This window comes from Symphodus melops (assembly GCF_947650265.1).
Source record: "Symphodus melops genome assembly, chromosome: 17".
In the NCBI taxonomy this organism is placed as follows: domain Eukaryota; kingdom Metazoa; phylum Chordata; class Actinopteri; order Labriformes; family Labridae; genus Symphodus; species Symphodus melops.
In genome coordinates, this window is record NC_136707.1 from 10,009,876 (window position 1) to 10,028,543 (window position 18,668).

Below are 18,668 nucleotides of genomic sequence, written 5' to 3' on the forward strand. Positions count from 1 at the left end.
CTTGTTATTAAGTGGAGTGTGTTTTCATGTAGCTGGACCTGCTTTATGAAGAAGCTGTATACACTGTGGTCAACCGGGTGGGAGTGCCTCAACCAGAACATGTGAAAAGTGACGAAGAGCTATTTGCTTACCTTCTGAAGGTATCTGTCTGTCTGTCTATGTAGCTATCTTTCAATGAAAAACAGAGTCTATCTAAGCTTAATTAAATCACAGATGGTAATACTGCTGCCGCCTTGTACAAGGTGTTATTGTCGTTATATTTGTTGTGTTATTTGTTGTGAGGAGGCTGTAGGAACACGAGCAGATGCTCTTGGCTCAAACATAATTAAACATCAAAGCTCAGTCACTCTGAGAGCCGATATTCATCTGTGATATTACACCTGTTCAGATGATGCCATGTTTCTTTAATACCATTGTATTTACTGGTTAGTTGTGTTTTCTGAGTTCAAACGCTGAAAGGTTCTGAATCAACCAAAATGTTTTCTAAAGGAATTTTAAATCAGTGTTTTTTGTCTGGTATTATAGATGTGATACATTCAGGGAGTTTATCTATCTTTAAATGTTTCAAAAAGAAGAAACTGAATATTTATGTATTATTATTTTCAGTATTCTTTTTCTTTTCTTGGTGACTTGTTTTTGTCTTATTGCTCTCTAAGGTGTTTGATATGGGCGAGGAGGAACAGGACATCATTCTCCAAAAGGTTCAAGAATCCAAGGTGAGCTATTTTCCATGCGAATGTTTTTTTTATAACAATATCTTTCAAATATGTTTTCTTTCTTTCAAGTCGTTTTTTTACAATCCGAATGGGAAAAATTGCAATTTGTCAAACAAATGTTTGTGTCTTGTACAACACGTCACTGAGAGAAGATGTGTTCCTGTACAAGTTGAACTACAGCACATATAAAGAAGCGTATGTATGTGTGTGATACATTTCAAATCGGTGTGAGCAATGAATAGACATATTGTGTGCTGTGCAGGTTAAAGGACCTGAATTAAGTTGAATGCACATGCTAACATTTCACGTCCGTTTTTTTTTCTCTGTATTTTCAACCTCTTTGGTTAATAACAGTGATTTTGGATACATGGTTGACAGTTAAGGTCGGGTACTAATATTGATTTACATTAGCTTTGGTTCATATGTGTTCATTTTCTCATTGTGTACACCTAGAACAGATTTCACTAAGTGCACCAGTCTTTACTAAACGTCGGACTACAGATCAATTTAGAATGTTTACATGGTCTATCTGACATAAATAGATTGATTATTAATTCTTATTTGACATTTCAGAAGGCAAGAGTATCATCTTTAGGTCTTACACCACTCGTTTTTGGTGACATTTTTGACAAGCTTTGAATTGTGTAATTGTGTGTGTTTTTCTTGATACTTGATATCTGTCAAAGTTGGACGAGGACAGCCTCAGTCTACGAAATCTGTAGCATCTGTACAACAATATAAATTCCCAATGAAATTTAATTTGTCCGTATTTTTAATCACCTTGAGTTAAGTAATACAATTACAGTCTTAAACAATCTCTGTGTTCTTACTGCTGTTGAATGTCAAAACGTTTCATATCTGACCCAAGCAGTATGTAAGGGTTAAGAGTATAAGACACTTTGCAGAATGAACTTGTCAGTTATCTAAAGGTGCAGAATCAAAGGCATCACTCGATGCTCAGCTGTGCAGTCAAAGGTAGTGGAGTTGGGCTTTTACTGACATTTTCTCAAGCTCAAAGTTAGATTGGTGCAATAGTAATAAGGAGAAAGCCTGACCTGCAGAGCCGCAGCTGGAGTGCTATGCTGCCCTTGGAGAGCTGTGAGATGAAATACTTCCAAATCTTAAAAGCCCAATTTAGATGGTTTTGTGTCTTGGACTTGACTGCCAGAGATCTTTACAAATAACTTGATGGTCGACTGCCGCTGACATGTTGTGACCACAGGGGAAAAATGTTGCCATTTAAAAGTATCCAAAGTGGTTTTGCCTCTTGTTGAGCATTGAGTTTTCTACCCTGTGACTCACAAAGATACTTGAAAAAGCATGAAAGAATTGATTTTACACAGTCTTACTTATCAATAAATGCCTGTGTTGATTTAACATGAGTTAAAGATGTTTCAGGTTAAAGAAATTCATTGTGATGGTCTCAATGTATGACCTTGATTTTTCTTTTGCATTTACAGTTTCTGATTGAGCATACTCTAACTCTTTGGTTTTTCACAGCGAGCCACTTTTTCCTTAAGAGTTTCTGTCATGAAAGCAAAGAATCTGATGGCCAAGGATGCAAATGGTAGGACTTTTCGAGCACCTTAATACCTTAAAATACAGAGTAGCACTGTGACATACGCCTGCGTGACAACTATACATAGAATTATTCCGCATGTGAATAGTCAGGACTTCTTGCTTTCATTTAGCAGATTGCATTTGAATAAAAGTTTAAACACAATATCTCAGTTTGTATTATGATTCCGATGATACACCATATTGTACATTCCTGATAAAATCTGTCCAAGATTGATACATGCTGAATCACAATTGGTCAGTAATGTAACTTTAAGTTAGCTATAATGACCACTAATTATTACCTTGACAGAAACTCAAAGACTTTTCTGTCAGAATGTGTTCGTAACCTGTTCTGCTTGTCACCCCCCCCCCCCCCCCCCCCCCCCCCCCCCGTGGCTTGCCAGGGTACAGCGACCCTTATTGCATGCTGGGAATCTTGGTCGGCCAGAGTCCGCGTGAGCTGGAAGACAAGAAGGAGAGAAAGTTCAGCTTCAGGAAGAGAAAGGAGAAGCTGGAGAAACGTTCCAGCACCAAGGAGGTGTTACCTGCCAGGTGTATCCAGGTGACCGAGGTCAAACCAGAGACTCTCAACCCAGTGTGGGACGAGCACTTTGTCTTGTGAGTACAGCAGTTTGACCTTTATCTGAGGAGCCGACATGGTGACATGTGATACATTCACAGGATCATTTGTTTCACACGTTCACGCTGAACTGTTGGCACATTGTCACGTCTGTGTAGTGCTGAAAGATTGACGTTTCCATTACTTGTTGTTTTGTATTAACAGAGAAAAAAACCAACAAAAGAATGACCTGTTTTGTGTATTTTTACAGTGAGATAGATGATGTTCATAGTGACCTCTTACACCTCGATATATGGTAAGATTCATGTGTATGAATTCTTTTTAAATTTAAGAGAACATGTAGCTATTGTATCACAGAAAACAAAATAACACATGGCATAGACAGCACACACAACTCATGCAAAAAAATATATCTGAGCTAAGTTACATTTTATACTGTAGTTAGTCAGAAGAAATGGCTTGATTTCTGAAATCATAATGACAAATCGTCAAATTTCACTTCTTCATTGCCAAGCAATCAGAAAAAGTCTTTTAGATTTAATGGACAAAAACATTGTTTTTTTAAACACAAGATTTTACAAAAACTGCTTAGGTACTATATGGGGTGTAAGGTGATGTGATAAAAAAAAAAAAAACACCATTGAGAGTATGCTTTTGATTATTGCCGTGTACAGATAATGATATTGGCGCTTTTTCTTTCCTTCAGGGATCATGACGATGACGTGTCTGTTGCTGAAGCCTGCAAAAAGCTCAATGAAGTCAGTGGACTACGAGGAATGGGAAGGTAGAAGAAACTTTAATAACTATAAATGTATTGTGTATAAAGATGGTACTGTCTGGGCTACATCTTTGGTAATAATGATAATTTCTCATCTTATTACTACACTGAAAATGAATCACAGAATGTAATTTGGTGCACAATAGACAGTATTTTCACAGTGGTCCCCTGACTAAATTTACTATATACTGCTGTATTCCAGTTTGTTACATTTGATAAACGTTAGGTTTCTTCTCTTACAGGGAAGTCAATTGTAGTTAGGGTGCTGATAGAAGCTATTCAATATGATAACTTTATACTGTGTGCCGGACAAACAAAAGGATATTTAAAGAGGACATATACCACTTTTTCCCCTTTTAAAACAGTCCTCTGTGGTCTAAATGAAACATCTGAGCTGTGCTGTGGTCAACATATAACATGAATCAATCACAAGAGGAGGTTTGTGACCCTGTATAAACCAGCTCTCTCAGAACGCTCCGTTTTGGTGTGCGTGTCTCTTTAAATGCAACAGGCCCTCCTTGGTTTTCCTGGTAGACAACTTGTGATGTCACAAGTTAAGAACTATTTGAAACAGAATATTTTTCTCTGTGTTGTAAGACTTAAGCAAACCACAAACAAAGGACTGGATGGATTTATTTCACATTTTGTGGCTCAATAGACACTCCGGTTACCCAAATAAACGTTCAAAAACAGTGTCAAAGTGGATTTTTCATTAACAGAGCAGTATTCTATGACAGTGACAATTTGTGTTTTTAAATTATTAAAAGAATAACCAACTTAAACTAGGGTAACATGTAGTTATACTGCTGCATCTGACAGGTTTCAAACCTCTCTGAAACACTTTTAATGTTTTTGTTGTGTTAAAAGAAAACATGTCCCACCTGTTATCCCTCTAATATATATGTGAGCTTTAATTAGGGGTGTCCCGAACCAATATTGATATCGGTCCGCTATCAGCTAGAAAATGAATATCAGATTTTATCGGACTGTATCTCTCTAGTTTTAAGTTCAGTTCTCAGTCCTCAGTTGTTCCCACCATATACTGATATTAAAAACATTATTTTTATTTTATTATTTTTCAGGGTCTTCTATTTTTTTTAATGTTTTTTATTCAATTTTAGAATACTGAAGATATTATGTTGAAGGTTAAAATTCATGTTACTAATTGGTTAATAATAAATGGGTCAGTTTGCTGACTACGGTTGTCTGTTTGAGTAACATCACTTGATCATCACTTGCCTTTTCTAACATTCCCCACTACAAAATAAGTAATAGAAGTATGTATGATTTGTGCTGATATCATGTCGATATCAGCCAATACTAAAGAAAAAGTTGTATCGGGATCCCTAACTTTGATTGATTTGAAGTTCATATAACCATTTTGTAGTTTTGTACTCTACAGAGGGGAAAGGTTAAATTAATAGCAAGGGATTTACTTCAATGAATTTTCTTACAATCTAATCCAGTAAAATGCTCATTTTGGTTGTTGTCCAACAGTTTATCTATGATGTTGTTTTACCTTGAAATATGGACCATCCCTCCCAGATTTTCTTTGCTGTCTGGGTTTTCAATTGCTTTTTTTTTTTATTTTTTTTTTTACAATCATGACTGAGATAATGATTGTCATACATTGAAGACTTCTGTGATGAAACATGCACATTTAACAGCTTGAAGCTTCCCACTCTGAGCATTACATCAGAACAAACTGGCTTATGAGTCAATTCATGTAATATGATACAATATCCATGCATAGATGGATTTTTTTTAATTTTATTTTAAAGGATGTAAGCCAAAAGTTGTTATTTACATTTGTTGAAAACACTGATAGCAAGCTGCCTGTTCATTTCGTGGGCATCATTTGGGTTTTTATAACTTTTGATTGACATACAGGGAAGCCCAATGCCAATAAAGCTGTGCACACAAAGAGTTCAGCTGTGGTCATGTAGAGACTAGTAACTTCAAGACATGTTCAATTAAAACCTGGAGACGTCAGTCATAACCAAGAAAGTAGAAAAAAGGTGCAATCTGAAGAATGTGAATAATGGACAAGTTGGTTCGAAAAAACTCTGCTGCTGCTGTAACTGTAAATCAAAGTGACTGAAGGTGTTTCAGAAGGAAAACTTTTAGATGACAGCTCTCACAGAACAGTACAACGTGAAGTCTGCCTGTGACAAGTGAGGCTCATTTATCCCTCGCACTCTGGGTTTTCTTGTCAGGTATTTTAAGCAGATTGCAAAATCAGTGCGTTCCAATGGATCTGCATCATCCGGCTCTGAGGAGAACGCAGACGACTTCCTTGGATGCATCAACATCCCTATGAACGTGAGCATTATGAATCAAACACACATCTCAGAGAGATTCCTCGATACAGTTTGAGGAATTTTCCTGGAAGTAAGTCAGTAACCGTCAGTTTTTTCCGTCATGCAGGAGATGCCAGTTGTTGGCTATGACACCTGGTTCAAGCTGGAGCCTCGATCAAGTACGTCTAAGGTTCAGGGGGAGTGTCACCTGATACTGAAGCTCTTCACCTGCAAGGTATGTGCTGTAAAACAGTTATTCATGATACAGTGAATGATAAAAAGTTATAGCTGCTTGTTTTTTTATTGTCTTTCAGAGAGACACAGATTTGTCTAAAAAAGACTCCAATGTCTCCATTCACAAGAAAATGCTGTGTCAGATTGTGGAATATGAACACACTCATGTTAAGGTGACCACTTCCTTCTTCCTCATGTTTCTTTACAGTTTTTTTGGGAGTAAAATAACTTCAGAAGTTTTTTTTTTTTTTTTCCAAAAGATGTATTCTTGGGCTTTTTGCCTTTATTTAGGTCGGACAGTGGATAGAGTAGTAAATTTGACAGGATTGACAGGTCAGACTCTAACCTGGGCAGACTACTTGGAGTTCTACAGCCTTCGTACATAGGGCATGAACAGCCATAATGCCGCGTTTTTAAAATGGCCTCCAGTGGCATGATTCAAACAATTTTGTTGTATCTAAGTGCGGTAGAAAAGAATGCATCACAACAGTTAAATCAGTTCCAACAGTCTGAAAGGAGCAGTGTCACGGGTTCGTGTTTTAAAAATGAAAAGATGATGGCTCAGTCAGGAAAGCTTCCGTTGGTGGGTTTTTATTCACCACACAAAAATATATACAACCATGTAAAAATTGTGCCCAAATCCCGGTCAGTGACCAAACCAAAGGAAAAACAAAGTATTTACAAGATTGTACAGAAAAACAGCAACACGACAACTTCAGCTTCAGCATCAACCTCCACTTTCAACTCCTACTCCCACACTGGCAGAGCAGAAGTGCTCTGCTTTTATACCCCCTGGCCCCTCCTTCGTGCGGACCAACATTAATTGAATGGGGGGTCTTTCCTAAAGCACAGGTTTACTCCATATAATCACAAAATTAATAAAACAAAATGATATAAATCCGACAGACCCAAACTACCCCACATTTGGCCTCTTAATGGTTACAACCCTCAAGAAAACACTTAATAAATTTAACCCTCAACCCCAAATGGTTTGTTTTCCGTGTCACCTGATGGCCACAAGAGCCACAATGCACTATTTAATTCACCACCCGGAACACCTCGGTTTGGCCGTGCGTTTTGCACAATATAAGACAGAACAGGACAGCATGTTATTTCCTGCACATCAAAAACCATTTGTAATTGCAGAGGCAATTAATGTGTGAGGTGCATGTTGTTGCTTGTCAGATTTCATGTTTCTACAGCCAGACAGGAACACCAGTTCATGATCAAATTAGTAAAAATATATAGCATAATTGTTAAGTAATGGTGTGTACAGTTTCTTGATAATTTACGTTGTGATTTAATGACATGTTCACCTACCTGGTGATATTACAGAGAGAGCCTTATAACTGGAATGGGCAGGTTTGTCCCGCAGCGTGGACTGTGCTGACTCACCATGCTGTGCAAACTGATCTCTCACCTCTGCAGCAGGCCATTATGTGAGCATGAACGGAGGAATTAAATTGATCAAATCAAACCTGAAAGCTTTAGAACCAGGTAAAAGCCCCTTTTTTTTTTCTTTTTTTGGGGGGTCTTTAATTACAGTCGCTGGCAGTGCTACAGCAGCCACCATCGGACCCAGAGGGTGTGCTACTCCCTGCTGCTGCGCCTCCTGAGGACCATCGATGCAGAGTGGGACCCTGTCGCTGTGAGGGGAGACCTGGTAGGTGCTCAGTAGAAAAGTTTCATCTTTTCTAAACGGTCACCTCATTAGCTTAGCTCCTCACTGACAGCTAAAAATGTCTGTCAGCTGGTGTTCTTTAAGCGATAACTGAGGGCCCTTTCTTGTGTCCAGGAGAGGCAGCTGTCAGACAGCTTCAGGCTGTACACAGAGCACTGCCTGTGTTTGATGAAGAACATGCGGCAGGTTTTCCCCTGCACCAGCGCCGCTGCCATTACACGCTATGAGCTCATGCTGAGGTAATGTCACACTGCCATCACACCACATCACCTGTGGCGCCCATACTCGGTACACTGTCAACATCTCACCCCAACACACATATACACACCCACACATACACACACACACTTCAAGCAGACAGTCCCTCAGGTTGTGTTGGATTCCTTACTCACACAGAGATAAATACAATATAAAAAACCTTATCACCAATAGCTCATTAATTGTCGCAAATGAAATTTTTTACACATCTAAAAAACCTGTAATTTATGTCAACATGTCGGTGACATAAGCCTAAATTGACCTAGTTTTACCTTAGATAACATGTTTTATCCTCTACATAATGCCTTCATTTCACTGATTGAACAAGTCCTGCCAAACAGCCTGATATGTTAACAAATATTAGATTCTGGAAGTAATATCTGAACTGGATGACTTTTTTTTTTTTTAATAAAAGGTAGACATCATTTAAGCTGTGATGACAGTCCTTATAAAAATGATGTATAGGTGCATATCTGACCCAGAAAAACATTCCAACATTTGTCCTAAACATACGAGAGCGAGCTTTCTTGAAATGAAGCCCAAGTTAACTTGTTCTAAAGTTGTTGTAATTGGGAGTACAGTATTCTGGTCAGAGAGTTTTGGGGAGCCAAAAAACAATCACCACAGACCAGGATTCCCTTGAAAAAAAGAAGAAAAAAAAAAGGAGAGGAGAGGACAAATACTACAACAAATTAGGGATCCTGGAATAAAATCTACCACCCATAACAATCCTTGAATCGTGAAACTATTTTTGTGTCAAACCAATTAAAAGTAGACTATTTTTCTTTAGAAACTTCCCCAGTAAGAAGTCCTGCTCTGCCTCGTGATCAACACCTCAAATGAGATCTTTTCGACACCTCAGAGACACACACTCACATAGTAACTCACCTAGCAATTGAAGCTGCATCCCTCATCTCCTGCAGAGATCATGCAGGGTGCTGCATGTGATAACAAAATTTCAGACAATGTATATTTTCTTCTTATTTGCATCTTTCTCATAAGACTGGGTGTTAGTGAAACGTGAAACTGCCATTTACGTGACTTGGAAATCAGCAACAGTTTTGTAATTGTATTTTTCCTGTTTGCGTATGCCAGGGGGATTGGCTACATACAGAACATGCGGGCGTTTAAGACTGTGTGTCCCCTTCGAAATGAGCTGCATTTGGACATCACCACAGCTGTCAAGGTAGAAACAAAAGAAATGATCAATATGGATGAAAAATAAACTGTTTTTATAGTAAGTGTATTTAAAGGGCTCGTTGGAGTTTTTGACCACTAGGAGTGCTGTCCTGCATATTAAAGGGATACTTCACCCATTTGCATGAAGCTTTGTATCATTAGAAACATGAATGGTCATGAATCCAACCCTCATTTTGCCCTGAGACGAGAAAAATATGTTTTTCTTTGCCTGGAAGTTTTCTTCATGTGATGCAATATGATACTTTTTGCATCACAATGATACACAGCTTCATGTAAATGGGTGAAGTATCCCTTTAAAGGATGATGAGCAAGATGCAATATATGCTGTATTGGATGAAACATATAGTTGCTGATATTTTTTTTTGGTATTAAAGATAAAAGACCAGAAAGAGATGGTTTATAATTGAGGGATTTAACGTAGTGTTAAAACGTATAGCGCACTGCGAGCCTTTATGACAAAAAACAAACAAGATCAAATAATCTGAAGAGCTCTGGATCATTCTCCTGGATTCTCTCATTCCTTCAACAGAAAGGCAGTGCAGAGTGGTACGAGAGCTTAATCACGCTATATAAACCAGAGGAGGGGGTAAGCTTGCACTCATTTGAAATACTCAGAAGAAATGCTTATCTCTCAGACACCGGCTAAATGAAATGGTTGTTCACTGCGTATTGATTTGTAGACGCTGGAGGATCAGCTGAAGAAGCTGGTTCAGGTGGTTGATGATGTCATTGCTGATGTGCAGAGAGCTCGGAACATCTACAACAAACTCTTCTGGTGACTATCAGTGCTCTACAGCTCATCAAGGAAGGAAATAACCGTAGATTCGCATGGCATTGTTTTTCTTATACGCTTCCATCATTTTGTTTTCATCCCTCACAGTGCCGTGAAAGTAGATTTTTTCAGCATTTCATACAGGCAGTTGGAGAAACAGGTAGGTCATTAAAAGATGGGGGAAGTTGTTTGTTGCTGTTGCTGGATTATTTCACCACATTCTTTGGTCCTACAGGTAGCGGACGATGTTAATGTGGCGATGGAGCGCGTTTGTGGCACTCTAGAACAGGAGACCTCCAGGCTGACTCAGACCATGGGAGAGACCATTTTTGAGCTCTTCATGTCTTTGCAAATCCTCAAAGGCTTTCGGGAGTTTCTTCCTCTAAAGTTGGTTATTAGTTTGTCTTGAACAAATATTAACTTAGCAGCTTTAAAAAACAACAACAACAACATCCAGGCTTGGGATGTATCTCCTTGATAAAATGTCAATGGGATGCGACCTCAACCCTTCTCGTCAGATTTTCAATTAATTTTAAAACCTCTTGTGTTCTTTTGTAATAGGGATGCTAAAATGTTGGCCCTGACAGGATTTCATAACTGGTTCAAGTCCTCGATTCACAAGTGGCTGCAGATCATTCATGACAGATCATGTGACAGGATTCGTAAAGCCGTGGAAACAGACAAGGTGAGAGGGTTGTGCGCATGGAAATATCTATATAACATGAATAATTATAAAATAAAAAATTAAGTATATACATTATATAGTGTATATTTACTGTATACAATAGCTGGGCTTAGTCAGGTGAAAGATAATGTTTGAATATTGTTCTAAGGAAATGTCCAATAGTCTTCTATGTAGTACAAAAGTAGGATGTTGTCATCAGCAAAGTTGTTTATTATAGTCAAGGTCTTAAGTGTTTCATTGGTCTCTTTGTTTGTTATTAAAATTTCTGGATAACCACTTCTAAATTAATTGATATTAAGGTGTTTAAAATGCAGTGTATTAGTCAGGATTTCCTTTTTAAATAAATGCTTTATACAGAGGAACATAGTGTAGGTGAATTTCTCATTACCAGTTTATCCACATCTGCAAAATGTGTTTAAATGTATTGTACTATTTGATGCTATGTTAATTTTAAAGCTTTGCTGTTCCTGCAACATTTGGAGATTGTTTCATATGAGTTAAGCAACTGACAAGTACATTACTGAGCAATACACATGTCTTTATGTGTGCATCTAAATTTGTTTATTTGTTTTAACAAACGTATACCAACTGTCAGGGGCGTAATAGACTTTTCTGACTGTGGTGGCCCAACTGGGCTTCTGCAGGGGTGGCCTGAAGTGTGTTTTGCACAAAATGAAAATAAATAATTTATCCTTTCTAACCTAATCATTTATTTCATAACATACGCTTCATTTTTTAATGACACAAAAATGTGTTTTCTGTTCAAAGTCACAATCTAAAGTAACCAAAGAAGTGCCTGCACAGTTCTGCACAGTCTAACTTGCAATGCGTTGGTCAACGTGCAAAGTTTCTATTTACAATTTAAAGTAAAAAAAAGAAAATATGTTATATTGATATGTGTAGAAAACTGCAAGCAGCCTTTACAAAAATACCTAATAATTGGTTTTCACACTTGTCCCGCTTCTGCCAGTGAAAATAGCCAATCACAGTTGAGGATTTTGGGGTGGCTCCCACAATGGCCAGTCACATTACCCATGCCACCCCTTGCCACCCCTCTATGATAAATGATAATCACTCCTTTTAAATACTTAATGTTTGGTTGAAATGAAGTATTACTACCTTCATAGGAAATGTAATTATTTATTTTACATAAAAATAATGCTCCTTGTTTGGTTTTTCAAAAACTACATTGTGTGTTTTGTGTGCAGCTGGAGCCTGTGCAGCAGGCCAAGCACAGCTCTTCAGCAGTGGAAGTGACCGCATGCTTCAGCCAGGTACGTGAGATCTGGCTCCAGCTAGGGTGGCCCGACTCTGCAGGGGCTTTCATCTTTATCACCCGATTGACGGATGTGAGTACCATTTTCAGTGTTAACCACACACATCCTGCACACATAAATACATTTTTGAAGGGTTAGAGTGAAAGCCAAAAAAAAGTGAAAACAGATTTGAAAAACGGAGGTCTTGTCTGTATGTGTCACAGAATTTCTGCAGTGAGGCGGTGTGCTACTCTGAGATGATAACTCGCAAGATTGAGAGGAACCAGCTGGGTCGAGACCACAAGAGCTTCACAGTGCAGGTAACGCCTGTAGCACGACAGAACCGGGGGTGGGAGCGCCATGACGTGGGAAGTAAATGTCAGCAAGTGTTCTCCTTGGCAACACAAAGGGCTCAGCGGGAGATCAGATATGTTTACACTCCAAAAAAGAAGCAGTTATCTCTTGTCGTCTTCAATTATCACACATTCACGCTGTTCCTCCACTCCTCTGTAGCCTTGCCTCTATTCCTTCTTTGTTTCTTGACCTCTGCCCGCTGTTTTCTCCTCTTCTGTTCCCCCTAGCTGTGCATCGCCCTGAACAATACAGAGCATGTGCGGGTTTTCCTGTGTCACCTGCCTCGTGATCTGGACTGGCAAGGTGTGGAGCGGGCCATGGAGGAGTCCTGCGGGCCGGACGGGAAGGAGCAGGTTTACAAGGCACTCAATGGGCAGCTGTTTAACATGGACTTGGACCTGCAGAGAGAGGCCAAACATCTTATTGCACTGCTCACAGAGAAGGTGCCCTACAAGCAGCGTTATTGCAAATTAACTGTACTTACAGTAAAATGTTGAGTCATGGTTACATATATTCAACGTGTTACCGCCAACCTTATACTGTAACTCCATTGATATGCTCCGAAGGTTATGGATGAAGCTTTGTGTGGTGAGCTTTCTGCAAACAATGATTTTACGTAACATTGCACCACTGTGTTCACATAACTGAATTGAATATTATTATTCATAGATTAAGTAACTGACATATTAAAGCTACAGGCTTTAAACAATATATCAATGATACTTTGCCTTAGCATGAATCTTTACTTTACACTTAAATATAAATGAATGTATAACATAAATTAACGCACTCACATTGCACAGGTATAAGTGAATATTTTTGCTGCAGATGCTGCCTGAGCTGCGGAGGTACATTCAGCACATCAGCCTGTCTCCAGACTCCATCAACAACGACGATGTAAGGCCCAGTAATTGTTTTTCCGCATGACACTTATTCTTGTGTCAGTTGTGTTTGCAGCTGTGCTACTTATGCGATCCGTTTTAATGTAATGTTCTCCCAGGCTGTGTCCCCGTTGATGAAATACTTACAAGACACGATGAGCATCCTCAAGGAAAACCTTGTTAAGGAGAATCTGACTAGGTAATTATTTATTACTCACCACTGTTGGTATGACTTTATTTGTTTTCTATTTATAGGGCAGCTGCAACGAACATTAAAATTAAAACTGGCCTTTGTGACTATTGTGACACAATCTGGACAATAAAAAAAGTCTATTTCCGCCTGGTGAGGTCTGTGCATGAAATGATAAGAGTGTAAGGGAAGTCGTCAGTGCATAATTAGTAAACCAATCAAGAATGAGTATGTGACAAAACATGTTTTAACAACTCAAAATCAGGTTCACATGCAACACCTCCTGCTGACCAACCAGGTGTAAAATCTCATATTTACATTTCTGGCTTCATATTTTTGACACTAACTTTAAGGCTTGAATAATGAGCCATCTTGAAACATGAACCATAGAGCTCTTTACCAGTCTGTTTCCTTTGTCATGCACACAAATTAAAAAAAAGCAAAACAACGCGACTCATTTTGAAACGATGAATGCCTGTGAACCTGAAGAAGACCTGTGACACTTGAATATCATAACAGACATTTCCTTCCAGTCAAACTACGCGTCGCCTTTTCACTGAATCAGTTTTGTTTAGTTTGCTGTGTGAGGAGAAAACTGCGACCACTTTGACACGTTTCATGCCTGAGCTCATCCTCATTACGCTATTATCAATGAAAACATACACGGCTAAGTGAGGGCACAGGAGTGTAATTGGAAGCGCTTGTGAACACAAACGCGTGGGTGTCTCATTCTCGTAGAGTTCTCCAAAGCATGTGGGAGCTTCTGATGCGGATGATCCTGGATGCGGTTGCAGAAAACAGGGGTGTTCAGGTGGAATTCTACAACCGCTTCCAGTACACAGTGGAGGTGAGTGATTACTCAATTCAATCACACAATCAAACTCTGCGTTCTCTGTAAAGATGTAAGCTCCGCTGTTACTGTCAGCCTTTAATCAGTGCTGTCGGCTTGCTGTTTTACAATCATTACCATAAATTAGATATTTATAAAGTCGCCAGATAGTAATTCAGAGGCAACGCAGACTCCTTCATGAATGACAATATGGCTAGCTGTAGGTACACAATATTCTTACGCCAGCATGAGCAGCTGGCAGTGCGTGTGACAGATCTGCATGAAAAGTCGTGGCATGCTGCACAAGTGGGCCGAGGTTGGCAGACAGATAAGGCGTTTGGCTGCCAGAGGTTTCATGCTGTTTGTGTGAAAGACACGTCTATTTATTAGTCTGGGACTTCCTTCTATCAAAACTGGAGGATTCAGTGTTATAACTCCAAGCTGGTGTGTTACTTTTATTATAATTACATAACTCTCTGCAATGTTTTAGACCCTGCTGCAGTTTTTCCACGCAAAAGGAGAGCATCTTGCACTGGAAGATATGAAGACTGGAGACTACAAGGTGCAGCAGGACTTCTTCTTACCACTCATTTTAAAGTTTGTGTGTACTTGTTTTCTTTCCCTTTCTAACTTAATTCATCCCGCTGTAGGCGCTGGATGAGGAGCTCAGGTTGAACAAATGTTCCTCATTTGAGCTGATTGAACAGTACTATCTGGAGAAGATTTCCCTACAGGTGTGTTTCGATTCCCCGGGCTGACAATTTCATTTTCGCTCCAAAGTAGACAGAAGTGTATTGATTGGAAAGCACGGTGCTCTGTCTTCTTGTGTTTTACCCTGATTGAAAATCTGTTGCGCTTGGAAAACAAGTTTCTGTCAGTCAAAGCAGCCTTTTTTAATTTGGAAGTGAGCACTGAAGATGTTTCTGATAAGAATAATTCATATTATTATTATTTTTTTTTTTTTTTTGGGTGATATTCATAAAAATTAGTGTGACTGTACAATGACACAGTGATGTTAATTTTAGTCACTTTTAAAAAAGGTTTTGAATATTACAGAAAACACTCAAACACACCCGTTACGGCCGGGTCAGTGTGAAGTGCTACTATGATGCTCCAGAGCAGAGACTGACAGTGGAGATTCTGCACGCCGCAGATATAATTGCCCTGGATGCCAATGGTAAAACACAGTCAGATTCAAACATGCTGGTCCTGTTTTAGAGTTGACATGTTCATCAAAGATCATCTGGTCTTCCTCAGGTCTGAGTGACCCATTTGTCATAGTGGAGCTCTGTCCACACCACCTTTTCCCGTTGGCCAAGAGTCAACGCACCCAAGTCAAACTTAAGACGCTTCACCCAGTGTTTGACGAGCTCTTTTACTTGTGAGTCCAACGTCACTCTCCTTTGCTTCATTTATCTCTCAGTCTATACCACGTATTGTTATTTTGGTTGCTTCGTATTTGTCTCGTTTTCTTTTTGTCTTTATTTCTCTTTACCCGTCTCCATCCATCTCCATTAAATTCAAACCATGGGATTACTATATTTTGATAAACTGTCACTTGCTTTTTAGGAAGCTCTTAAACTGCCTCTCTCGATCACAGTTTTTTAGTACATCAAGTCACAGTAGATGATCCCAGAAATGTGTGGTTCTGTTTGAAGGTTTCTGTCTGTTAAAAATGATTTTTTTTTTCCCATGCTGCTGTTGCCTAGTGCCTTGTCATTGAAGATTAATGCTGGACATTCTCGGCCTTCTCTTTGTGTAAAGTGTGAGAAAATATAACAGATTTGATCCTTTATGAATAATGATTGATTGGATATATTTTCTGTTTGTTTTCTGTGTCTTGCAGCCATGTGAGTCCTGAGCAGTACAGACACAGGTACGCCTGTTTGACCTTCACTGTGATGGACTACGACTGGCTTTCCACCAACGACTTCGCCGGTGAAGCCGTGGCTCCTCTCAGCGACTTCTGCTGGCCAGGGAGGCCGAACGCCTCAGCAGCCGGGAAGAGCGTCCAGCCCGTGATCCTCCACCTTTCTCGCAGTAAACCCAGTGGTATATGTCCAGATTTTTGTTTTTTCTTTCTTCCACATACACATAATATCAGCTTCCTGGGAGACCTCAGGGTATAGGTGTGGGTTTCCAATTACTTCTCCAATACAACATGAAAAGCCATTCAATCTAGAGATATTTGTGTCAGGTGCGGGAACTGCTCTCATCTGTTTGCTCTCCCCTCCAGAGAAGCCAATCATGAGGATGTTGGATGCTCGCATCGGAGACAGGGAGGCTCAGGAGTTTGTCCGCAGGCTGAAGGAGATTGAGAAGTCAATGGAGGAGGAGTAAAACGCTGTCAGCGCTGCCTGTAATGATGTTTGCTGACCACGTCTTGTGACATGTGCTTTTGAACTGGTACAATGTTTACAATGTTTGACTTTTCTGTCCAATGTTATTGTTTAAGCAGTAATTATACCAAAATGAAAAAGAAGTATAAGTGAAGCTTAATGCTGCTTCCTAACTGGGAGATAAACATCCTGTCACTGTGCCACCCTATGCTGTCTCAGTCAAACTATATTTTAATGGAAAGTTGATCCTAAATGGTTCTAGTCTATATTTTTTGTATTTAGGTAAATGTTATATTTGTTGTATAACCTTTGATATGATAGTTTTAACAGTACAAAAATATATTGTGGAAGTAGCTTATAGCTGTATCCTATAGTTTTTTGTCAAAGTCTAAATCTATACCTCAGAGTTCACTGTCATCAAGATTTATCAAACTACTAACGGATATGAAGATCTGTGAGGATATTTGAAAGCTTGATCCCACATTAATTTTCCTCATCACACAGAAGCTAAATAACATTTAGGAATAAAATATCATATGACATGGGGGGAAAAAAACAGAAGACATTGCTTTGGGGAATATTGGGAGGCTTTCAGTTTTAGTGTCGGTCAGACAGCAGCTGCTGTACGTTCCCCTGAGGCAACACGCCACGGCACAGGTTCATTTGACTTTTCGGATTGCTCTTCACAAAGCTCCTGATGGGTCATTGAAGGGGCCAAGAACCGTGGGTTTGGAAGACAAATTCTTTCAATTTAGCTCCTTTGGGCTGTTTTGCAGCCTCCAGTCAACGTCTCTTGCAGAAAATGATGCGACAGCGTGTCGGCAGCATGCTACTTTAAACTTGTAAGAACTCAGTAAATTGACAGACAAAGATTTTTCTGTCATGAGCAATAGAGGAAAACTTGCTGAACAAATATGAGGTTCAGTTAGAAACCTGGTGAGGTTTTAAATAACACGTTTAATTAGGGTGACCATTTTTTTTCAAAACCCTAAATCGGACTACTTGAATTTACCATACCCATATGTGTCAACCTGCACTGGTTACACAAGGTGTCCTCCTGAGCAGCCCTTTAAGTTTGTCACCAGACTGCACCCATAGTTTGCGTTTGCTCTTTTTAATACGGCTATGTATTTTCATTTGGGCGACTGAAAATGAGTGATACTCTAAAATGAAATGTAATAGCTAGCGTGTATTCATGTAGTAAACTGCTAGCTAAAATAATGCTTGACATTAACCTTGGTTCTAAACATGTCACGTAGGCAGGCAGAAAACAGGGGAGGAGGACCCAATTGCAGGTAAAAGAAAAAGGTTTATTAAACAAAAGGAAAAAACAAAAACTACTCAAAACTAAATCCAAAACATCCCAAATCCATGAGGTGCAAACAAAGTAATCCAAAGGAGCGAAAACAGCAAAGGCACAAGCGACTAACAAAAAACTGACTACAGGAGATAAAAGACATAGACACTCAGGACAGACTCCAACTGGGACAGACAACAACCATAGACAATGAACCGACAAGGGACTGAGTAAAAACAGAGACTAAATAGACAGGTGTAATTGGACACAGGTGAGACTAACGAGACAGGTGAGGACAATCAGGGTAATCAGAACAGGAGGGAAACACAAGAAACACAGAACACAAGACCAGAATACTTGAGGACAAGTACAAAGTAAAACCCAACACTGACACCACCAAAACCAGATCTACAAAATAAAACAGGAAACACAAAGACTAGACTTAAAACACAAAACAGGAAATAAACTTACAGGCAACAGGGAAACACAGAGACTAACGAAAACAAGACTATGAAACATTAAAACACACAGAACACTAAGGAAAACATGAAAATAAAACAAGACGAAACACAGAAACAAAACCAAACCATGACAAAACGTGTCATTTTTTACAGTTATTTTGCCTATTTTTGCTGAAATTACTAATTACTCATTTATTTTACTCAAAAAAACCTATGAAATTTATTTAAACCAGAACACAGTCCAACAAATAAAGTCATAAGATTGTGACATACATCATTTTTTTAATAAATGTAAAT

The 18,668-nt window shown here is 39.1% G+C and overlaps 1 protein-coding gene across 1 annotated transcript in view; it reads left to right on the plus strand.

Annotated features, from left to right (window-relative positions):
- The window catches only part of baiap3 (BAI1 associated protein 3), a 35,614-nt gene extending 17,424 nt beyond the window's left edge, over window positions 1-18,190 (plus strand). The window contains exons 5-34 of the mRNA XM_079366366.1: window positions 33-140; window positions 657-716; window positions 2,217-2,283; window positions 2,681-2,894; window positions 3,107-3,151; window positions 3,563-3,640; window positions 5,851-5,956; window positions 6,062-6,169; window positions 6,249-6,341; window positions 7,504-7,607; window positions 7,714-7,831; window positions 7,964-8,088; window positions 9,203-9,293; window positions 9,837-9,893; window positions 9,988-10,082; window positions 10,188-10,239; window positions 10,315-10,466; window positions 10,641-10,764; window positions 11,973-12,113; window positions 12,245-12,340; window positions 12,602-12,817; window positions 13,203-13,271; window positions 13,375-13,454; window positions 14,184-14,292; window positions 14,765-14,836; window positions 14,925-15,008; window positions 15,331-15,451; window positions 15,532-15,655; window positions 16,121-16,326; window positions 16,511-18,190. Of these exons, the coding sequence (XP_079222492.1) occupies window positions 33-140; window positions 657-716; window positions 2,217-2,283; window positions 2,681-2,894; window positions 3,107-3,151; window positions 3,563-3,640; window positions 5,851-5,956; window positions 6,062-6,169; window positions 6,249-6,341; window positions 7,504-7,607; window positions 7,714-7,831; window positions 7,964-8,088; window positions 9,203-9,293; window positions 9,837-9,893; window positions 9,988-10,082; window positions 10,188-10,239; window positions 10,315-10,466; window positions 10,641-10,764; window positions 11,973-12,113; window positions 12,245-12,340; window positions 12,602-12,817; window positions 13,203-13,271; window positions 13,375-13,454; window positions 14,184-14,292; window positions 14,765-14,836; window positions 14,925-15,008; window positions 15,331-15,451; window positions 15,532-15,655; window positions 16,121-16,326; window positions 16,511-16,614 (3,219 nt within the window). The 3' untranslated portion in view covers window positions 16,615-18,190. The remainder of the gene's footprint in view (window positions 1-32; window positions 141-656; window positions 717-2,216; window positions 2,284-2,680; window positions 2,895-3,106; window positions 3,152-3,562; window positions 3,641-5,850; window positions 5,957-6,061; window positions 6,170-6,248; window positions 6,342-7,503; window positions 7,608-7,713; window positions 7,832-7,963; window positions 8,089-9,202; window positions 9,294-9,836; window positions 9,894-9,987; window positions 10,083-10,187; window positions 10,240-10,314; window positions 10,467-10,640; window positions 10,765-11,972; window positions 12,114-12,244; window positions 12,341-12,601; window positions 12,818-13,202; window positions 13,272-13,374; window positions 13,455-14,183; window positions 14,293-14,764; window positions 14,837-14,924; window positions 15,009-15,330; window positions 15,452-15,531; window positions 15,656-16,120; window positions 16,327-16,510) is intronic.
- Window positions 18,191-18,668: the final 478 nt, after the last annotated feature.